Genomic DNA, 18,882 nt, shown 5'->3' on the forward strand with positions numbered 1-18,882 from the left:
TTTCAGGAAAATGGATGGAACTTGAGAATATTATGTTAACTAAAATAAGCCAAACTCAGAAAGTCAAGGGTTGTGTGCTTTTTTCTCTCATGTAGAAACTATACAGGAAAGAGGAAAAGAATGATTGAGGAGAACCTCATGAAAATCGAAGGAAGATCAGAAGAGTAGAGGAAAGGGACCAGTGGAAGAGAGAAAGTGAGGAAAGGGGGAAATCTTGGGGAATGATATTGACCAAGTTATATTGTTATATTGTGTGCATGTATGAATATGTAACAATGAATCCTACCATTATGTATAACTATAATGTAACAATAAAATATGGAAAAATAAAATTAAATATATCTTCTTCTGAAAAAAAAAAAGAAGAATACATAGCCAACAATGCCATTTTAAAGAGAACAGGTGCTGGGCACTATGGCACATGCTTGTGATCCCCAGCAGCTTGGGAGGCTGAGACAGGAGGATCATGAGTTCTAAGTCAGCCTCAGCAATGGGGAGGTGCTAAGAAACTCAATGAGATCCTATCTCAAATACAAAATAAGTCTGGGGATGGGGCTTAGTGGTCGAGTGCCCCTGAGTTCAATCCCCAGTACCCACCCCCTGCCGAGAGAGAGAGAGAGAGAGAGAGAGAGAGAGAGAGAGAGAGAGAGGAAAGATTTTCTTTATCTTGCCAAAGGATTGTGATTTTGTTTCAGAAAACTGGGGAGACAGGCAGGGAAGCCTTGGTACAGAGCATGATGTGTTCTAGCTGTTAACACCCACAGTCTCTGATCTACTCCACAAATCTCTTGGGAATTAACAAATGCTAAGGAGTTCTGGACCTTTCCTCTGCCTTTGTACAGCTTTTCAACTGTGTAGGACTTATCTCTACAGTCTCAACATGAGCTCCTTAAGGATAAGGGCAGAGCCTGTGACTTACAGCTGTCCATGTCTCCTAGTCTTCACTAGTAAATATTTGTTAAATGGAAACCTGACTGAGGCTGCATATCAAAAGGATGGGGGATCTTCAAGGCAGGGTACCGGCTCCTGCCTAACTGAATAGAGACTGGTTGGCTTGGAGGCTGCCTTATCCTGTCAAAGAGATCAATAATGCTGCTGGGTTATGGGCATCAGAGAAGAGGTTTCAGGGTTTAAAAAAGTCATGACAAGTTAGGGGACAGTTAGGAGGATAGCTGACATGATGATAAAGGGTTTTAAAAAGCAGGTGTAAGAAGAAGGCTGGGGCAATATTGGGGCTATTTAAATATCAAAAGTTTTGCTTGAATCGTGTATGATAGGCAGTTGATTTTCCATTAGTAGTAGGGTGCTTATATAGCCCAGATCTTAATAGCTTTTTTCATGGCAAGACACTCGTATTTTCTTAGGAAAATATCAAAATTATGTGTTCCACAAGGGTAATGCTCTTCAAGACTAGAATCTGCCCTAAGGTTCTGACATTTTAGGTGGCTTCCTGCCACCAAGGACTGAGGGTTCAATTCCTTAGCACACCATAACCTCTTCCTGGTTTGAGAAAGTCATATAAGCATTATGAAATTGATGTGGAGGCAGGGACCATTTGAATTTCAGGTAGCTAGAAGCAAGTTAGATCAAAATAATGAATGAAGAATTGAAAAAAAATGAGATGGTTGATTATCAGATTTGAAAACACTGGATCAATTTGTCAGGGGGCGGGAAATAGAGCACATCCAATAGTCTTTGTTATGTTTAATCTTCACTACTTCAGAAAAAAAAACAAACGTTATAAACTTATCTCCAAGATCACTTGAAGTTTCAATTTTCTTTAGATTCTTTTTATGTTTATTTTTGTTTCAAGAGTGTTGACTAACAAATTATTAGTTTTAATGAGAGTCAGCCACTGTGATCGAAGATACTACAGGCTGATTGAAACAAAAATCTGCTATTGAAACTTATAAAACTACCTAAGTATGAAAGAACGTTAAGTTTTACATGTGAGTTAGAGTAAAGCAAAAGCTTTCTGTAGATAAGATAGATTTAAGGATGTAGGTGACCCAAGAGTGTAAATGTCTTGGTACAAGCAAAAATTCCAGGCAGTGTATGTCAGATTTTCAAGGCAGTGGAATTGGTGGGGTGTAAGTCAAGGGATCCAAACAGTAAAAAGGGGACTCATGTAAAACATCTTGGTTACACATGAAACAAACAGGAATGCTCCCTGAGGTAATGAAGGCATGACATGAGGAAAGAGTGGACTGGGAAATGGAGCAACAGACCTGAGCAAAGGGATCTGCTGGCTGGTGGGCAGGTGGAGGAGGGGAACAACCTCCTCGAGTCTTCTCTCCCCGCCCTCAGAACCCTTTCCCTTTGTGACTCCTCAATGGTGTGTGATGCAAGCCCGGAGATATAGAGAAGCCCGGGCACCCTCAGAACTCATTTGCCTTAGGCAACCGAGCGATTCAGACAATGAAGAATGTTCTCTCTTTGCTGAATAGCCACACCGAACCATGGTTGATCTTGGTTCAATTCTTTGGGCTATTGATCCCCAAAGTACCATTTTGAGTGGGTTGGTATTGCTTTTTCTATACCTGTCCTTTCAGGTATTGAAACGATTTTCACCAACACTCAAGAAAAATGAAGCCACCCAGAAGGTAAGGACGCAGAGAGAACTCCCTTGGGAGTTTCTTGATTTTTGTCAAATGTGAAATGTTTGGGAAATGTCAGGTGGGATTTGTTATTTCCATGCTCACGTTACTAAATGTTTGGTTGGCTCAAAAAAGATGTGACTTGGGAAGTCTGAGGACAAGATAGAACTTCACTCTTTAGGGAAAGAAGTCAGAGGTTCAGGAAGGACTAAGGTTTCCATCTGAAGCTCACAGACTATCTTTTGGGGTGTGGTGGAGGGTTCCAGATTGGTCTGGATAGAGAGTGAAGGAGACGGGTCTCTTCTGACTAGATTCTGAGTCTCATTCCCATGTCAGATGCTCTTCACCCAGCCTTCATATTGGGCTGGTCAGGACAGCAGTGCTGACCTCTGAGTAGAGCCTGTAGCCTGAGCCTGAGCTCTGCCCCAGGACGCAGGGTTCCCTGGGGGAGCACAGATGAGACGGTTGGCCTCAGATTCTATGCCCTCCTTCAGCAGAGGGTTTAAGACCATCAAATGTGGAATCTCACAGACAAAAATGTCCTTTGAAATTATCAAAGAAGTAAAAAATTGAAAATATTTCATTGCCCTTCAAGATTAATAAAAGGAAGGAATACAATTTCTACTAATTAAAAATGAAGAGTTGTCCGATTCTTGCCTAATGAATGTCTAAGCTTGTTAACGAAAGGAGTAAAAGAAATGGGCCCCAGCCCCTCATTCTTTTCTTTTTTTGTTTTCAGCGTCAGGGAACAAAGAGAAGGAAAAATGGAGCATTTAAAGGTAAGGTTCTGCCTGTTCAACCTGAGCTCTATAAGGGTGAACTTTCCTATCTCTCTACAGCTCCATGATCTTGGAGGATGTCAGTTTCTAGGTGCAGTCTCTCTCAGGAAACAGGGTCTCAGAGGAGAGGCTCAGGAGAAGGCAGTGAGACCTGAGAGATTCCTCAGAGTCCCTGCCCTGCCCACCCTTCCTTGGGTGTGAATCAAGTAGTGATGGACCTGGGCCTTGGACATTTACTGCCAAGTAGGTGGCCCTGTGAGAGGTCCAAAGACCCCTGATTGCCTTGGAGTCAGAATTTCTGTCTGGTGACGTGGTGTAAACTACTTTAATTCTTGGCTGATTAGATTCATCTCTGAGTCAGCTACTGACTCTTGTGCTTCAGGTGGTGGTTTTGAGCAGCATGTAGGGTGGTACAGGTGAAAGTACTTTCTAAATGGAACCACATACACCTGTGAACCTTCTTACTATTATCCCTGACACTTATGACCTTATCTGCAGGTTTTTAGGGCTTTCTGACTTTAATATCCTGTTTCCTGTAAAAACTCCTGAATGATAACCTGCCACAGTCTTGGCTGGGCACAAGATCACGAGCCACCACACAGCTTTGTAGATTCAAACAGCAATTCTTTATTCCCGAACTCACACCGGCCTCCACACACGCTCTGGGGCAATCCCCGTTCTCGTGCCGCCCAATTCACCTACTCCACGAGGCTTTTTTCCAATCTCCTTTGAATCTCACGAGAACTCAACACTCAACGGGAACAAGCAGCAGGAACACCCTAATCCCGGCAGCAATAATCTTCAACCTCCAACTCCCCTAAAACCCATATAGTCTTAAACTGGGAACGCCCTAAACCCAAGGAGCGGGATACTTCCTCAAACTGCAGGATACACCCTAATCCTGGATCCACCCTCGTCCTTGGGCAGGGTCACCTTTCTCAAACACACATGCAATGTCAACAGCGAAATTCCAAGGCAAGTCCATTTAACATGGGGTACGCTGGCAAGGAAACTGTGATGCGTCATTCCTACTTGGTAATGGCCCTCAGCAATAACCTGTGTTTTTACCTTTACTATATATAACCAACTGTCCTGGTTTTCCAGGTTGGAGAACTTGCCGGAGAGCAGAGGAGAGGAGGAAGCTGCTTTCTATTCTGAGAAGGTGATTAGTCATTTCCCTTCTTTACTGATTCCTTTCCTGGCATGTCTTACTCAGTCCCCCAGGAATTCTTTGCAATATGCCCTAATCACAGGAGGGGTAGCCATAGCCATGGGTACGTGAATAAAGAACTTGGGAGGGGAGGGTATTGTGAGGTCATAGATGTGTGGAATGTGGAGCAGGTAGCGGGCTCCCCACCACCCATAGAACTGCAGATCTTGCTTCCCTTGTAGTGGTTCTGGTTACAGCTTTGGCTTTCTGTCTCTTGCAGTTCCATGAGCCAGAATAATGATTCCCTCCACTTTCGGCAACTGTTATGTCCAGACCCGCTCTGTCGGGTGTGTAATAGAAAAACAGCTAAGGTCAGTCAACTGATCTATAAGGCGTCCTTGGAAGATGCTGTTAATTCTGTGTCCCGTGTGTCTTCCGTGACGTCCTTGAGAGAGTCATCAGTTTTTCTGTCCGCTGTTGTTTCTGCAATCCCTCTGGGAGCTTCAGTTTCAACTCCTTTAACTGAGCCAACTCTATTTCCTTCCTCTATTGGTTCACCTGACCAAATTAACCCTTTAATTGACCTACCTGGACCCTCATTACGGGGTGACTCTCTGCCACCAGAGTCTTCTCCCTTGAGTTCAAAATTGCCAGTGGATCATATCCCACCTCAACCATCTGTTCCAACCCCTCCCCCACCTGTTCCAACCCTTCCCCCACCAACTGACAGTCAAGAAGCAAAACCTGTTGCCCAACCTGAAGCTACTTTGTCTCTGGTGGATAGCCCTGATGGGTTGTCTACTAATGTCCCAACAACCTCATGCACTGACAGTGCAAGCCTTCCAGTGGCAGAGTTCTCTGGAAACCAGTCTCATGCCGAACACTTGTCTCCATCTCAATTGGAGCCCTCTGATGATGACAAAAACCTCCTCGACCTCCATCCTCCTGAGGCCTCTTCTGAGAGGGATACTGCAGCCATCCTTGTAGAGCCCAGAAACCTCTCATTTCTATGCCCTGATGTCTTGGCCCTTCTGGAGAGACATATAAAAAAGAAGGGTGATTTCCTGATGCAGAACAAAAAGGAAAAGGAAACAAAATCCTTTCCAAAAGAACTTAAGCCAGACGGCCAATTGAATTCTTCAGGGAAAAGGTTAGAGTCAGTTGCTGAGCAACAGGACTCACCTGTCTCCCTTCCTTCACAGAGCAGTAAAGGCAAATCAGAGGAATTGCAGGTAGACCACCAGTCCTCAGACCCTAAGACCTTTGAGGATAACTTACCTAAAAAATGTACCCAATTCTTCTGGGGTCTCCCATCTTTGCACAGTGAGTCCTTGAAATCTATAGTACCTGTCTCAGGTGACTGTTCAACCTATGTCTGCTTCAATTCAATGCCCACTTCCATTGAAGCCCCTGAATCTCTAGTTCTAACCCCTCCCCCAACTCTGTCCTTGGCTGAGATCCAATCTCAACCCTTGACCCAAGCACTGGGCCAATCTCCTGTCCCACCCCAGGACCAGCTTCAGTGCCAATCTCCTGTTCCACCCCAAGACCAGCTTCAATTCTCGGTCCCTACCTTGTCACCACCTATTTCATCTCAGGTTAGTGATGGTGGAGTGAGGATTCATAGATTCCAGGATGAGGTACAATCTCTCATGCCATCCCAAATTCATGACTTGGAATATAACGTATTACAGAAAGGACAGGAAAGTTTGTGGGGTTTACCCTTTGTGGTTCAAAAATCCAAGGAAGAGTTTTGTCCTCCAGCTCCCAGTGTTTTATCTGATGGACGGTCCTCCAAGGCTTATGCTCCAACAACCATCATTCCGGGAGATTTTCCCCTCAAAAAAGAGCTTCGGAAGAAGCTAGAGCACCACCTTCGGAAAAGGCTTATTCAACACCGGTGGGGTCTGCCCCGCAGAGTCCGTGAGTGTCTGTCAAGGATGAGTCCTGAAACAGAAATTTCCGAGATATCTGAGTCAAAGTCCACTTATGGACTTTCATGGATCTCTTTGTTTAAGGGTCAAAGTAGCAAAGATTTACAATTGAGCCATCCCAGAAGTTTCCATGAGAAGAGCTCAGAATTACTTCCACTAGGGGAGAGAGTGAAGAAAGTAAATAGTCCAGAGATTGGCACAAAAGATGATCCATTGAGTGACTCAGGGGGGGCTCCAGATAATGATCTGGACTCTGACTTTAAGACAAACCTAAAAAACAAATTGAATAGTCTTTTTGGAAAAAAATCAAAGATCTCAGAGGAGAGCTCAGTTCAGAAACAACTGACAGAAGCCCTGGAAGCACACTTGAGCAAGAAATTTGAGGAAATCCATGTGTGTCAGATGCCTGGCACTGTGAATAGATCATTGCATTCTATGGAGCCGGTATTGACTAGTCCTGAGAAATCCCCTAGCCAAACAAAACACAGTGATTTGGCACCACTGGTGTATGAGGACACGAAGGGCCTCAATACCGCCCAGGATATTTCCTTCCTTGGTTCCAACAAACAAAAGATGTTGGAAGACCATATTAAACTCTTTCATAAGAGGATGATGTGTGGGCTTCTCCAAAAGGTTCAGGAATCCATAGACATCTTCAAAATGAAAGGAACCCCATCCTGGCCCTCAGTTCGCTCCAACATTTCCTCCTCATCCAGTCTGACTTCTGGCAAGGATTCTAAAATTGGGGTCTCCAAGCCCCTTAAAGAAAGCATTAGTACTTTTCATGTAGGCAAGGTGGGAACAATAATCTCAGGCCCTACTCTAGATCATCCTCTTTCTGCCCCTTCGCCTGTGAGCAAGGAAAATAAGAGGGCCCTAACACATTCACCCTCTCACACCAACCCTGAGCTTACAGAGAATGTCAAGGCAATTGAGGGTGACAGACGGGCTTCGTTGCCCTTCCCACGCAGTGACAAAGATAAAGACAGTCAGAAACAGACTGTAATAGCCAATAAATGCAGCCCAAAGTTGCCCACAAAGCAGGCTGGGGCCAGACCCAAATCATGGAATAAGGGAGTGAGTCCCAGCAATTTTATAGAAAAGATTCAGAGAAAAATGATTAAGAATTTAGAATATTTTCCCATGTCTAACAAATCAAGGGAGATATTCAAGGCAAAGGAGCTCTGTGCTATTCGATCACAGTCTACGAACAGCCTGACGACCACAGAGTCAGAAAGCTCCTCCGGGACAGATATGAATATGAGTAAGGTTGAATCAACCCTGACCGTTGAAAGGCCCCCAGAAGGAATATCAGTTCTCAAAGATTCCAAATCATTAGATCTTAAAAATCGGTTGCTTAATGAGTTGAAGATGAAAATGGAGAGCAGGGAGCAGGGCCTGGTTCCAGCCTTTTCTACTTTGTTGACACTGGCCTTAGATAAGTTGACTTCCAAGACCTTGGCATCTAAGACCTTAGCTTCACAGACCTTGACGTGCAAGACCTTGACTTCTAAGACTTTCACTCATTTTCATAGTGCTTCTAGTGGGGACATGGCAGCTCCTCAGGTGCTACAAGCCCACTGTGACAACAGAGGGATCAACATAGAGCAGGGGCAAGAGCCCTGGATGCCGACACATGTCTTATGTAAGTGTCAGGACAAGAAGGTACCATTAGCATCAAAAAGGGTGTGCCCTCTGGTACCCAAAACAGGCAAGTTTGGTGGAGGGGATGCAGGGTTGGTGACACGCCAACCTAGAGGGAAGCTCCCCCATCCTCAAGACAGAACATTAAAGGAGGCACTTGGGAGCAAGTCCTCCTCAGCCCCGTCACTGAAGGGACAGCCTTCTCCTGAAAACAATTTTAAAAGCCAGTTCAAGCACTTTTTTCAAAGGCTTTATTTTGGTATAAAAAGCAAAGGGCAAGAAGTTTCTCTGAAAAAGGGCAGCTCTTCATCATCTGTGCAAGGCAGAAACCCAGCTAAGAGAGCTGCCTTTACTGGGAATACTGAAGCTCAGAAAATCATGACAGACATTGGGAAGATCCTAGAGGAGAAACTAGCAGGTCGGCATGGAGTAGAGGCCACCGCCCCGCAAAAGCCTCTTTCCACCCCCATGAGGCCTGGGAAAATTGAGCACAAGACTGGACTGCCGGTTCAGGCAGAACCCGTCCAGAAACATGCCTTCAATGTCAAGACTCCCTGTGCTACGGTGCCAAGTGCCAAATCTTGCAGCCAAGAAGTTGGCTTTGCTGGTCAGAGGTATCCTACAGGGAATAATAGATGGGTCATGGACAGGGGCAGACAGCCCCAGAAAAGTGTGACAGTACAGGAAAGGATGTCAGAAGCATCACCCATCCATGCCGCACAAGGAACCCTTGCTCCATCTGAATACTACATGCAAACATAGAGTTGGTCAGGTGGCTCCAGCTGATGCTCCTTTTGTTAAAGGCACTGTGTTGGGAGAGTTGTCCCTGTTGTTCAAACAGAAAATGCTTCTCCAGGATTTTCAGAAAGAAAATTTTCTTCCCCCAAAATAATTTATCCCTTTTTGAGAATACGGATTTTCCCCAATAAATTTTCTAACAATATGGTGTCTTTTCTTGTGTTGCGGGTTTGGGTTTTGGGCAACCTGTCCTTGTGTTTGGGGAAGGGGAGAAAGTAGTTCAGCTTTTATTGATTGCCTCTCTGGACTCCTAAAAAGGTGACCAAATCTCCTGGACCTCTCCTTAAGGAAAAGAGATCATGTTTTCAAAAAACACCTTTCGTCTTCCTGCTGAAACCTGAGGAGGTGGCACTGCTTCCTACCCCTTAGCTTAACCTCAGTGGCATTATATATGGCATCCCACACCTTCCCCCTGCAGTGAGGAAGATAGGTCTTCTATACCTAAAGAGAGTCAAGGGCCTAGGTTTTGGCTCAGAGGTAAAGCGCTCGCCTCTAGGCGCTGGGTTTGCTCCTCAGCACCACATAAAAGTAAAGGTATTGTGTCCAATTACAATGAGAGGGAGGGGCGGGGGGAGAGAGTCAAGGACAGGAACCATTTTGAGAATGGTTAATAGAGTGGCTTAGTCATTTTTTACAAACATGTCAGTTATCAGAAGTTCATACAGAAGGGTGAAACTTGCTTGACAATGTTTGGGGGGTACTGCTGCAGTGGATTCTGGGTGATTAGGGTAGGTTTTAGGAGCAGGGTAGGTGCTGCTTAAGAAGTTTTTAATAAGGCATATTGCCGCAACCCAGCTGGGCACAGAATCATGAGCCACTCAAGCAGGAACAAAACTTTATTTTTGAAAATGCCGCCAATACCTGGGACATGTCCGGCCAGCAAACCGGTCCACTCACGTGGTCATGTCTCCCTGAACCAGGTGCCCAGGACCTCCCCGGAAAACCCTACTACTATCCTTCCCCAACCAATGGGAACTCTCCAGGAGTCCCATTCCATAGCAGGCCAAGGTGAACAGGAGTCCAATTTCCATATGAATGTAAATCTTAACATAATCATATCATCTCAATGGCTAGCTGGCAGTCAAGTTAACCAAAGGTGCCATGCATCATAATACTTTGCTGTGGCTCCTAGCACAAAGAACCAAAGGCCAAATGTTTTTTCTGATATGTAGATGCTAATTCACAATAAGGTGGGGGGGAGGGAAAAATAAAGGTATTTTGAATTAGACAGAGTAGAGTGAAGGAAGGAAAGAGGACATAGAGGAAGATAGGACAGTACAATGAATCAGACATTATCCTATGTGCATATATATTTACACAACTGTTGTAATTTTATATCCTGTACAACTAGAAGAATGAGAAGTTATACTCCATTTATGTATGATGTGTTAAAATTCATTCTGCTATCATGTATAACTAATTATTAGAACAAAACATTGATCTGATAATGTGGCAATAGTAATTTTCCATTTATTTAAAGTCCCTCTCCTGGAGATATTTGCATCAATTCTTATAATACCTCCTTCAAAGGACCATAAAATCAAAGTCTTTACAAGAGTAAACTGTTTGGTCAGGTCTCATCATGTATAACTGCCAGAATGAAACAAATAACTCCTATTGAAGTGACTATTGGCTTACATTGTCCACACAAGATCCCCCCAGGTCTTACTTGGTAATTCCCAGGAATACCTGAAGTGTGTCTTGTGAGAGTTCATGAACACTCCTCCTCTTGGTAATGTTCTCCCCTTCCACTGCTGTCTGCTGCTGGAAAAATAACACAAAGTTATTTGATGGAATTCAGTGCAGCAGAAGCTCACCATGAAGATGTCCATGTCTTTGAAAATATGAGGCCTCCTGTTGATGGCAAAACTCCTAGCAAAACCCTGAAAACAAAATGATGCTAGTTTCCTCAGAAGCTTCTATGCCCTAAAACAGTCATAAGTGTTATGTAGAATTGGAGAGGCTATGCTGCTTCTCCACTTTCTGACACCCTTTATCAGAAAATGGTGTACCCATGTCTGACAGAGTGGCTTACCTAGATTCCCTCCCTCTCTTTCTGAAATGCTCAGATAACCATGGGGCCAGTCCAGAGGCTCATCCAAAAAACAGACCTGTAATCCTTATCCTATCATTCCTTGGATTCTCATATCAAGTACACACTTCCTTAGTCACTTCCAGCCAAAATTAAAAGAAAAACATGGAGGGGGTTGGGGGTAATGCAAACTGACCCATCCAAAGAGTCTCCTGGCAGTCATCCCACCAGTTCATTACACATCTCTTGGATATTTCTGAATTCCCACTAAGATTAATATGAAGACCTCAGCAATACAAGGAAACTTAAAAGCAAGCCAAACCCTCCTGAAACCATCTGATCACAAAAGTCCAAACCTAATCAAGCTGTGGTTTGAAATGTGGATATGAATTTGTCTGTGAAGCATATAAGTCACCATGATGGTGACTCCTAACCAAAATGTAATGGTAGAGCAGTTTTAAGGATGTCTTAACACCAGTAGCTGTAGGAAGAAGGTAAAGGTCTTTTCTTTGTGAATAAAGAATGTGAGCTCAAGGAATAAGAACACATGGTGTGTTTTCTATCTATCTGTAATCAGAAACTGGATGACATCATGACAGAATCTGAAAATGGTATTGAGAGGAAAAGAGGGTTATAGGAGTATAAACAAGAATAAGAGAAGTATAAAAGATTATAACTGTGAAACACAGTTGTGAAAGGTACAAAATCAAGCATAGTAATAAAGTTTTTACAAAAGGGGAAGGAGTAGTACCACATTTTAACCTTTACAGACCATATCAAATATATTTAACTGATTTGAGCCCAACAAGTCCTTTGATACAACAAAAAATGATGATTTGTTTCCTCCCACAGATGTTTCTCCCACTAGCATATGTTTCTCTGTCTCAAAGTTCTCATAGGAAGGGCTCAGCTGCCCTGATTATTCTGACATAAAAGCTGAATTCACCAGAAGACCTGGCAAAGTCTAGAAAGGGGAAATCCCAATAAGAATAAGATTCTCCTTTGTAAGAAAGGGAAGTTGTGTGTCTGCTCTCCAAACCCTGTTCTTGGTGGGAGCATATGAGTCAATCAGTTCCTCCTTTTGCTTAAGCCAATTCCACTTGTGTTTCTTCCACTTGCAACCCAAAGAGTTCTGACAAATATACTGCACAAGAAATGAGAAGTTAAGAATCATGAAAAATGGAATGGATGCCCAGAAAGCAAACCAATCAGCTAACCAGCTGAGATTAATTTTCTGACATGATTGCAAATTCATTTCAGAAAATTGGTAAACAAGAACCCAGGGATAGAAAATCATTCATGCAAGGTCACACAAGATTTTGTGTTCTGGCATCTGAGGTAAAATTACAACCTAGAAATCCCGTAGCCAATCATTTTTCCTACCCATTATGCATTAATAATATGTCTTGATTCAAGAAGGAAAAACAAGGGGGGCAGCTGATTATGGATATTTACTCCCTTGACATGAAATATTTTAAACAGCCCACTGGTCCCTATTTTTAGATTAAAAAGCAATCACTGGAAAAGGCCCATAACTGGCACAGTAATGAGCCCATGGTCATTTATTTATAGTTTGCTATAGCTGATTCATGAGCTGCAACTCAGTGTCTGGTAAGTGCTATGTGACTCCTGGACTTTATCAACTTATTTATGTGTGGCCAAGACTTCTCCTATATAGTGTGTATATATGCAAACACAGCCTTGTGTGTGGGTATAGAGGAAGGAGAAAGAAATATATATTCAGCAGTGTACAATCTGACTGCATTTTATGAATCTGTCCAATCACATTTGGCTTTTCCATAACTTACTTAGACCATCCACACTGAATTTACTGCAGGCTGCATGCAAAACTAGCAGTGCAGGCAAGATGGTAATGAGAGTCTAAGAGAGACACATGCATTTTCATATATATTAATAGTTTATACAGAGAAAAAACCTGAAGGATAAAAGAGGCATAAAATATTGCCAGAACGACAGATGAAATGCTAACGTGATGAAACAGTGAAATTATAGTCCTTTGAAGTAGGCTCTGAGTAAACTAACTACACAGCACATGGCAAGAAATGTTTGGCAACAGTTGTGATGGAATTTATCTTGATTAATGCTCCCATGTGAAAAGATAAATCTAACTAAGAAGGTTCTGGAATTTCAATGAATGGAAGCCAAATAATCACATGACCCTTCATGTTCAAAAAGACAGCTAAGCCTAATACCAACCTTACATCTGAATCCTGGACAAACCTTCCCATAACACCTTAAGAAAATGTGTATGGGGTATTCATACTCTTTCATGTTTTCTATGAATGACAGTTTGAGTATTGCTCATTCCATTCTTAAAGATTATGATTATGTGTTACATGACATATTTGATGTTTATTCACTGTTATAATGTGTTTATTTCTATGATCAGCTATGAAGTCATTTTTCAAAGATATGGTGAGTGGGAGAGAAAAAGTGGATATGAAATAATGTGAATAGATTGACAGTATGTCTAGCATCAGAAAAGGCCAGTATTTACCACAAACAATGGAATAATACTCTAAATATAATAAAGTATATATGATAATAATTAAGGCTCCATTTAATTAGACTATTATGTACAAGATAGAAAGGATAATACTTTGAGGCCAGATCTCCAAATATTAGGTTAGGTTGGAAAACCTTGAAGTCATTAAACAAGTTTCTTCTACTAAAAGAAGATTAGAACACAATCTTCTATCTTAGTGCCTTATCAATAAAATATGGATAGCAGAAATAGCTTTCATTTTTTCATTTATAGTCTACAAAAATCCATTCTCATTGTCTATTATGTTTGATCATCTCACTTGATCTCATTGTGCTGAAAACTGAATTTGGAGAGATTGAGTCACTTGTCCAGTATTATGCACCTTATAAATCAGGATCTAAGATTAAAACTAGTCTTTCCTCTAGAATATTGTTTCAAAATACAGCAGAAAGTAGGTGAAATGCTAAGTGTTATACAGCATTCTAGTGTTTTCTCATCTTTCAGCACATGTAATTATCATGATAACACTAGGAGATAAAAATTATTTATTTGCATCTAGAAATGATAAAACAGATTCTGAATATTACAAAATTTACCCAAAGTCCTATTTAAGTGCTAGGCAGGAATAAAAACCTAGCTATTTATGATGCTAAAACCAAGGTCTTTCTATGACAAGCAAATTCAAACTTCTATGACATATATAAATTTTATTTTACCATGAAAGACACAAACAAAGTTAAACAAAATAATTCACTGTATTTACAGAAGATTACCCCATCAACACATATTTATAAATAGTCAATTAAGTACTTAATATTATACTTAAAATTGTGGGAGACAAGGAAGAAGTAGAAAACAAACTACTTTTTCCAAAGGAGATAAAAATATATGATTTATTACACAATAATATTAAGGAGTACAAAATACAAACTAACTAGAGAAAAGGTATTAATAAAAATAAAGCTATCATTCCATTCCTTATGCATTCCCTATTTTTCTTAGGGTAAAACTTATGAATAGATATTATTTTATCCTGATTTCATACATGAGGAGGTTGAGCCTCAGAGTCACATATAGTCATGCCAACAGTGAATCAGGGACTAATCACAGGTCCTCTGATTTTAAATCAAAGAGGAAAGGAGAAAGTATAGGGGAAGAGAGAAAAACAAAAATATTGTGGGCTAGTAGGTGTTTTATACTAAAGAGCAGTGTTTAATATAAAACAGGTAATATTTATTCATGGTGTAGTTTAATATCATATAATGTTTAATCCAAATTTTGATGCAATACCAGCTGAACTCTGAATTAGGAAAGGACCAGGTAGCCAACACTGGTGGTAAATGAAAATGCACTATATCTAGGAGCAAAGTTCACTGGAACAAATGTCTAACTCACATCATTATAAAATCTACTTCATCATTAAAGATCACCTATATTTCTTAATCTGTTTAGCCATCCTATAAACACAATTCTTGAGTGCCCACCATATGCCACGCATCAGACAATACACTATTAAGATAGGGTGATCAAGAGAGCCATGATGCCAGGCAAGATCAGCCAGGGCAATGCACAGATTTCACTAGAATAAAGCTGTATAACCCAGGAAGTAAAACTCAGGATTCAGAATATAACACCTAAAATTAGTCCCTGATTCTCTACCTGTGTGACCTTGGGCAATTATATCTGACTCTGAAGTTCAGTGTCCTCATATGAAATAGTAATAAAATAATAGCTGTTCACATGTTTTGTCCTAGGAAAAATACAGAATACATATGAAATCAATTGTAAACAATAAAAGTCTACACAAAATGTTGAATTATACTTTTATCTATCCCATTTCATTATTCTGATTCCTTCACCACATATTATATACTACTACTCATATTCAGAAATCCATGCCCTTGCCTGAGTCAGAAGTCAACCTACTCTACATGTGAATAATAGCTGCCTTTTTTGTTGTTCACTCCATAACCCTCATTCACTCCACTGAACAGCAATTAAACTGACACTGCTACTTGCTTTTGTACATACTATAAAAACTCTTTGGTTGTGCACAGCTCTCTTTTACTTTTCTTTTTTCTTGTATATTTTCAAAACTTTCTACCTTCTCCCAAGATCCAAATCTAGGTGTCCTCATATATCACTCATCAATGAAGCCTCACTCCAAAATGTTTCACAATTCTTATTTGAGATAGTCTGTTCCCATAATTTTTTAGGCCTATCTCAGCTAAATTGGCATGAATCCCCCTGCAACAATCCTAACCTAGAACTAGTAAGAAATCTGTTGGCCATAGCCCAACAGTATGTGCCACAAGCAGCACAAGTAAATTGAGCTCAAAGCCTCTAGCTGGCAGAGGGATCATGAGTCACCCAAGATTATCAGCTGTCAAACTGTTTCCTAAGAAAGATTCTACCTTGTTTCCCATTTTCCCATCTAGAACCAATTTGCCTGCCCCATTCCTGCTCTACCTTAGTTGCCTCATTTATTAATCCTTATAATACAACCCACTCAGGATCTTCAAAACTAAATGTATTTCCTCTTTGTAGGAATTAAAGATCACCTATATTTCTTAATCTGTTTGTTTAGCCATCCTATAAACACAATTCTTGGGTGGTGAATCTTAGAAAATACTTTGAATTAGCCTCATTCCTACTTAGAATCTATGTCCAATGATCTGGTCCATTATGTGGGGCTACATTTTCACCCTCATTTTGTCCCATATTCTTCCTGACTTCCCTCAGGAAGTCTTTCTTCCCTGCTTTCTCCTGGCTCATGGCCTCTTTTCTCCCAGCAAGCCAAGCCACATGACTGCAATGTTTCCAACCTTTTGCCAGAAGCCAGCACTAACAGTTGCAGAGTAGGAGGAGGTGTGAATCACTCTTTTGAAGACTGGTTGCCACACATGTCAAAGTCCCAACACATTTTCATGCAACAATTTCATGCAAGAGACAAGTGTAAGCTCTAGGATTCAGCCAACTCAAGTTATTTTTTTTCCCTAAAATCTGATGCCAAATAACATCTGCCTTATTTGATTATCCTGGTTTGCTTACAGAACTTTCTAAGGGGTTAAGATCTTTATCTAGGTGATACAATCTCACCTTACTATCTAAAGCCTTGAGTATAATATAGGATCACTGTGTGAGGAAACCCTCACACAGTGTCACAGTGTACTCAAAATGATCAAGATGTGGCATATTTAAAACCCAGACAATAGCCCCAAATCTGTGGTCTGACAACTGTGGAACCTTGGGTGATCTCCTTAATTTTTTTGCCTCACCAGAAAGAGAGAGAGGGAGTATTACTAAGACTCTCCCTGATCTAATATTCTAAGCTTTTGCTGAAGATAGCTGTGGAGTTTAACAAATGAGTAGGGATAAAATTATTTTCATTTCAGAATCATATTGCCCTTCTTCCTAATAAATAACAGAATATTGTTTTCCTTTTGTAGTCTTACTCCCCACAAGACTTGGAGTCATTCAATCAACAAATCACTTCATAAGTGACCATATCAGAGGAGGACATATGAGGGGGTACAAAAAATATGGTTTCTGACTTCATAATATTTATAGCTTAGTGGGGAGACATGACCTAAAAATAAACAACTGAGCAAACCAAAGTGAGTTTCTCACTTACCAACAGATTGTATGAGCCCTGCAGAATGCCTAGCACAGAGTATGTAACAATAACTATTTCTGATAGGAGAATGATTGAATGGAATATTCAAGATGGCAGATTAGAGGAAGGCTGCATTTCCAGTTGCTCTGAGGCTCAAGATATAAGCAGTGGGGAGAAATGCTTCTCAGCAAGGTGCTTGAAAGAGGGAGTTCACTGAAATTAAATATAAAACAGACTCTCTTAGAGACCCAGAAACACGGGTGCATTGAACAAAGAATAAGAAAGAATATATTGGAACAAAGCCAGATGTGGTAGCAGCAGCAACAGCAACAGCACTGGTTTACCACAGAGGTAAAAATAATACAGAGAGAGAAACACAGTGGACAAATTTGGCATAGAAAAGCTTGTAGATCAGAGAAGCAGGCTGACTTTACCTGATCCAAAAACTGCATAGACAACCTGTATCTGAAAATCAATATATGACTCTCAACGAGCTAGCAGAGTGAGAAGGCCACACCTCAGCTTGCTGTGTGGGAGCCCAAGAGATCATTGCCATACTGTCCTGACAAGTACCTACCAAGTGACCTGGCAGCAATTAGGAATACTAAGAGGGGTCCTCAAATCCCACTCATGAGCATCCACTCCTACAGCAAAAACAGAATTAATACAAAGGCTGTAGATACCACACCTACAAAGTGTGTCAATCTAGATCACTAGAACACTTTGAAAAAATAAGGCTGTGCCCTAAAAAGCCCACACATAAGAGCAGAAGAAAAATGCATCCCAATATATACATAAAACCCAACACAGGAATACACAAAATACAAAAAAACAAAGTAACAAGAGAATCACTGAATGAATGAATGAATTAATGAACTCTATCACAAACTCCAGAGCTGTTCAAGGGTGTAGGAATAACTACAGAAAAGTGAACAACCCAGTTCTCACTATTAAATGTCATTAGATCCATGAATACTTATGTTATGTTGAAAAGTGATCTAACCTCATCATTACAAAATGAGTTTTGGACAAGAAACGAATGAGAGAAAATGTTGCAGGAAATGATGTCCAGATGATTCAGAATATCTTGAAAGGAAAAAGAGTAAGGAACCTAAATTGGAGGATACGTGCCTAAGTGGGAGTCAGTTCCAGCGGAGGAAGTGAATGTACCCCAGAGGTGTAAAAGCCACTGACATTAGCTATATCAACCACAAGATTCAAGTTTCCAGGGATGTGATACTCTAGGAAAGTTTAGTCTCAATTCTTTTGCATAAATATAATCCATCATCTACAGCCCATAGGACTCTAGCCAACCATGAAAGTATAAGACTTGTGCCCTACATAAGAAACAGAAGAGAAAGAAAAAAGAAAGGTAGACAAATGTTGATCTAAACTTATTTACTGAATTCATGAATACATTAGAGAAGATATTTTGAAGTTTGATCCAAAGTTGTTTTAGGTAATTTCTATACTACATTTTAAATAGCATTTGTAGCATGTAATGATAGGACCCATCTTGGCACATTTTTGTAATTTGCTGTCCAAAAAAGAGGCAAAGTCATTTTTGATACATCTTGGTATAAATCATGCATGGTCAGTATAAATCAAATACATTTTATAAATGAGCATAATAAGTTACAATTTTTTCAGCAACTTGCTCATTTGATCAGGGATATAGAACATATTCTGAAATCTTGGGTTTATCACAAAATGGGATGTTTATTAAAACTAATAAAGAAAATTGATGTCCTTTATTAAAAGGTATATTTTCCAGTACCCTATGCACTCTCTAATTACATGCTCTTGAGAATTTTTAAGAATTTTAT

General features: G+C 40.8%; 1 protein-coding gene and 1 pseudogene across 8 annotated transcripts in view; one reads left to right on the forward strand and one right to left on the reverse strand.

Annotated features, from left to right (window-relative positions):
- Nucleotides 1-1,813: 1,813 nt before the first annotated feature.
- LOC308634274 (spermatogenesis-associated protein 31D1-like) lies at nucleotides 1,814-8,996 on the forward strand (annotated as a pseudogene). Its single transcript has 4 exons — nucleotides 1,814-2,603; nucleotides 3,337-3,376; nucleotides 4,481-4,538; nucleotides 4,807-8,996. The product of its transcript is annotated as a spermatogenesis-associated protein 31D1-like (transcript).
- The window catches only part of LOC308634290 (centrosomal protein of 78 kDa-like), a 289,426-nt gene continuing 275,979 nt past the window's right edge, over nucleotides 5,436-18,882 (reverse strand). For 3 of the 7 annotated variants that reach the window (XR_014018991.1, XR_014018992.1, XM_081268097.1), the window contains exon 4: nucleotides 10,358-10,666. Coding sequence is in view for 5 of the 7 variants with exons in the window: in XM_081268097.1 (XP_081124223.1) it covers nucleotides 10,614-10,666 (53 nt within the window). In the remaining 2 variants the exon portion in view is untranslated. Of the gene's footprint in view, nucleotides 5,558-8,866; nucleotides 8,931-10,357; nucleotides 10,667-18,882 lie in introns of those variants that run through there. The other 4 variants (XM_081268098.1, XM_081268101.1, XM_081268099.1 and 1 more) reach the window with 4 other exon arrangements.

Source organism: Spermophilus citellus (assembly GCF_964194105.1).
Source record: "Spermophilus citellus genome assembly, chromosome: 2".
Classification (NCBI taxonomy): Eukaryota; Metazoa; Chordata; class Mammalia; order Rodentia; family Sciuridae; genus Spermophilus; species Spermophilus citellus.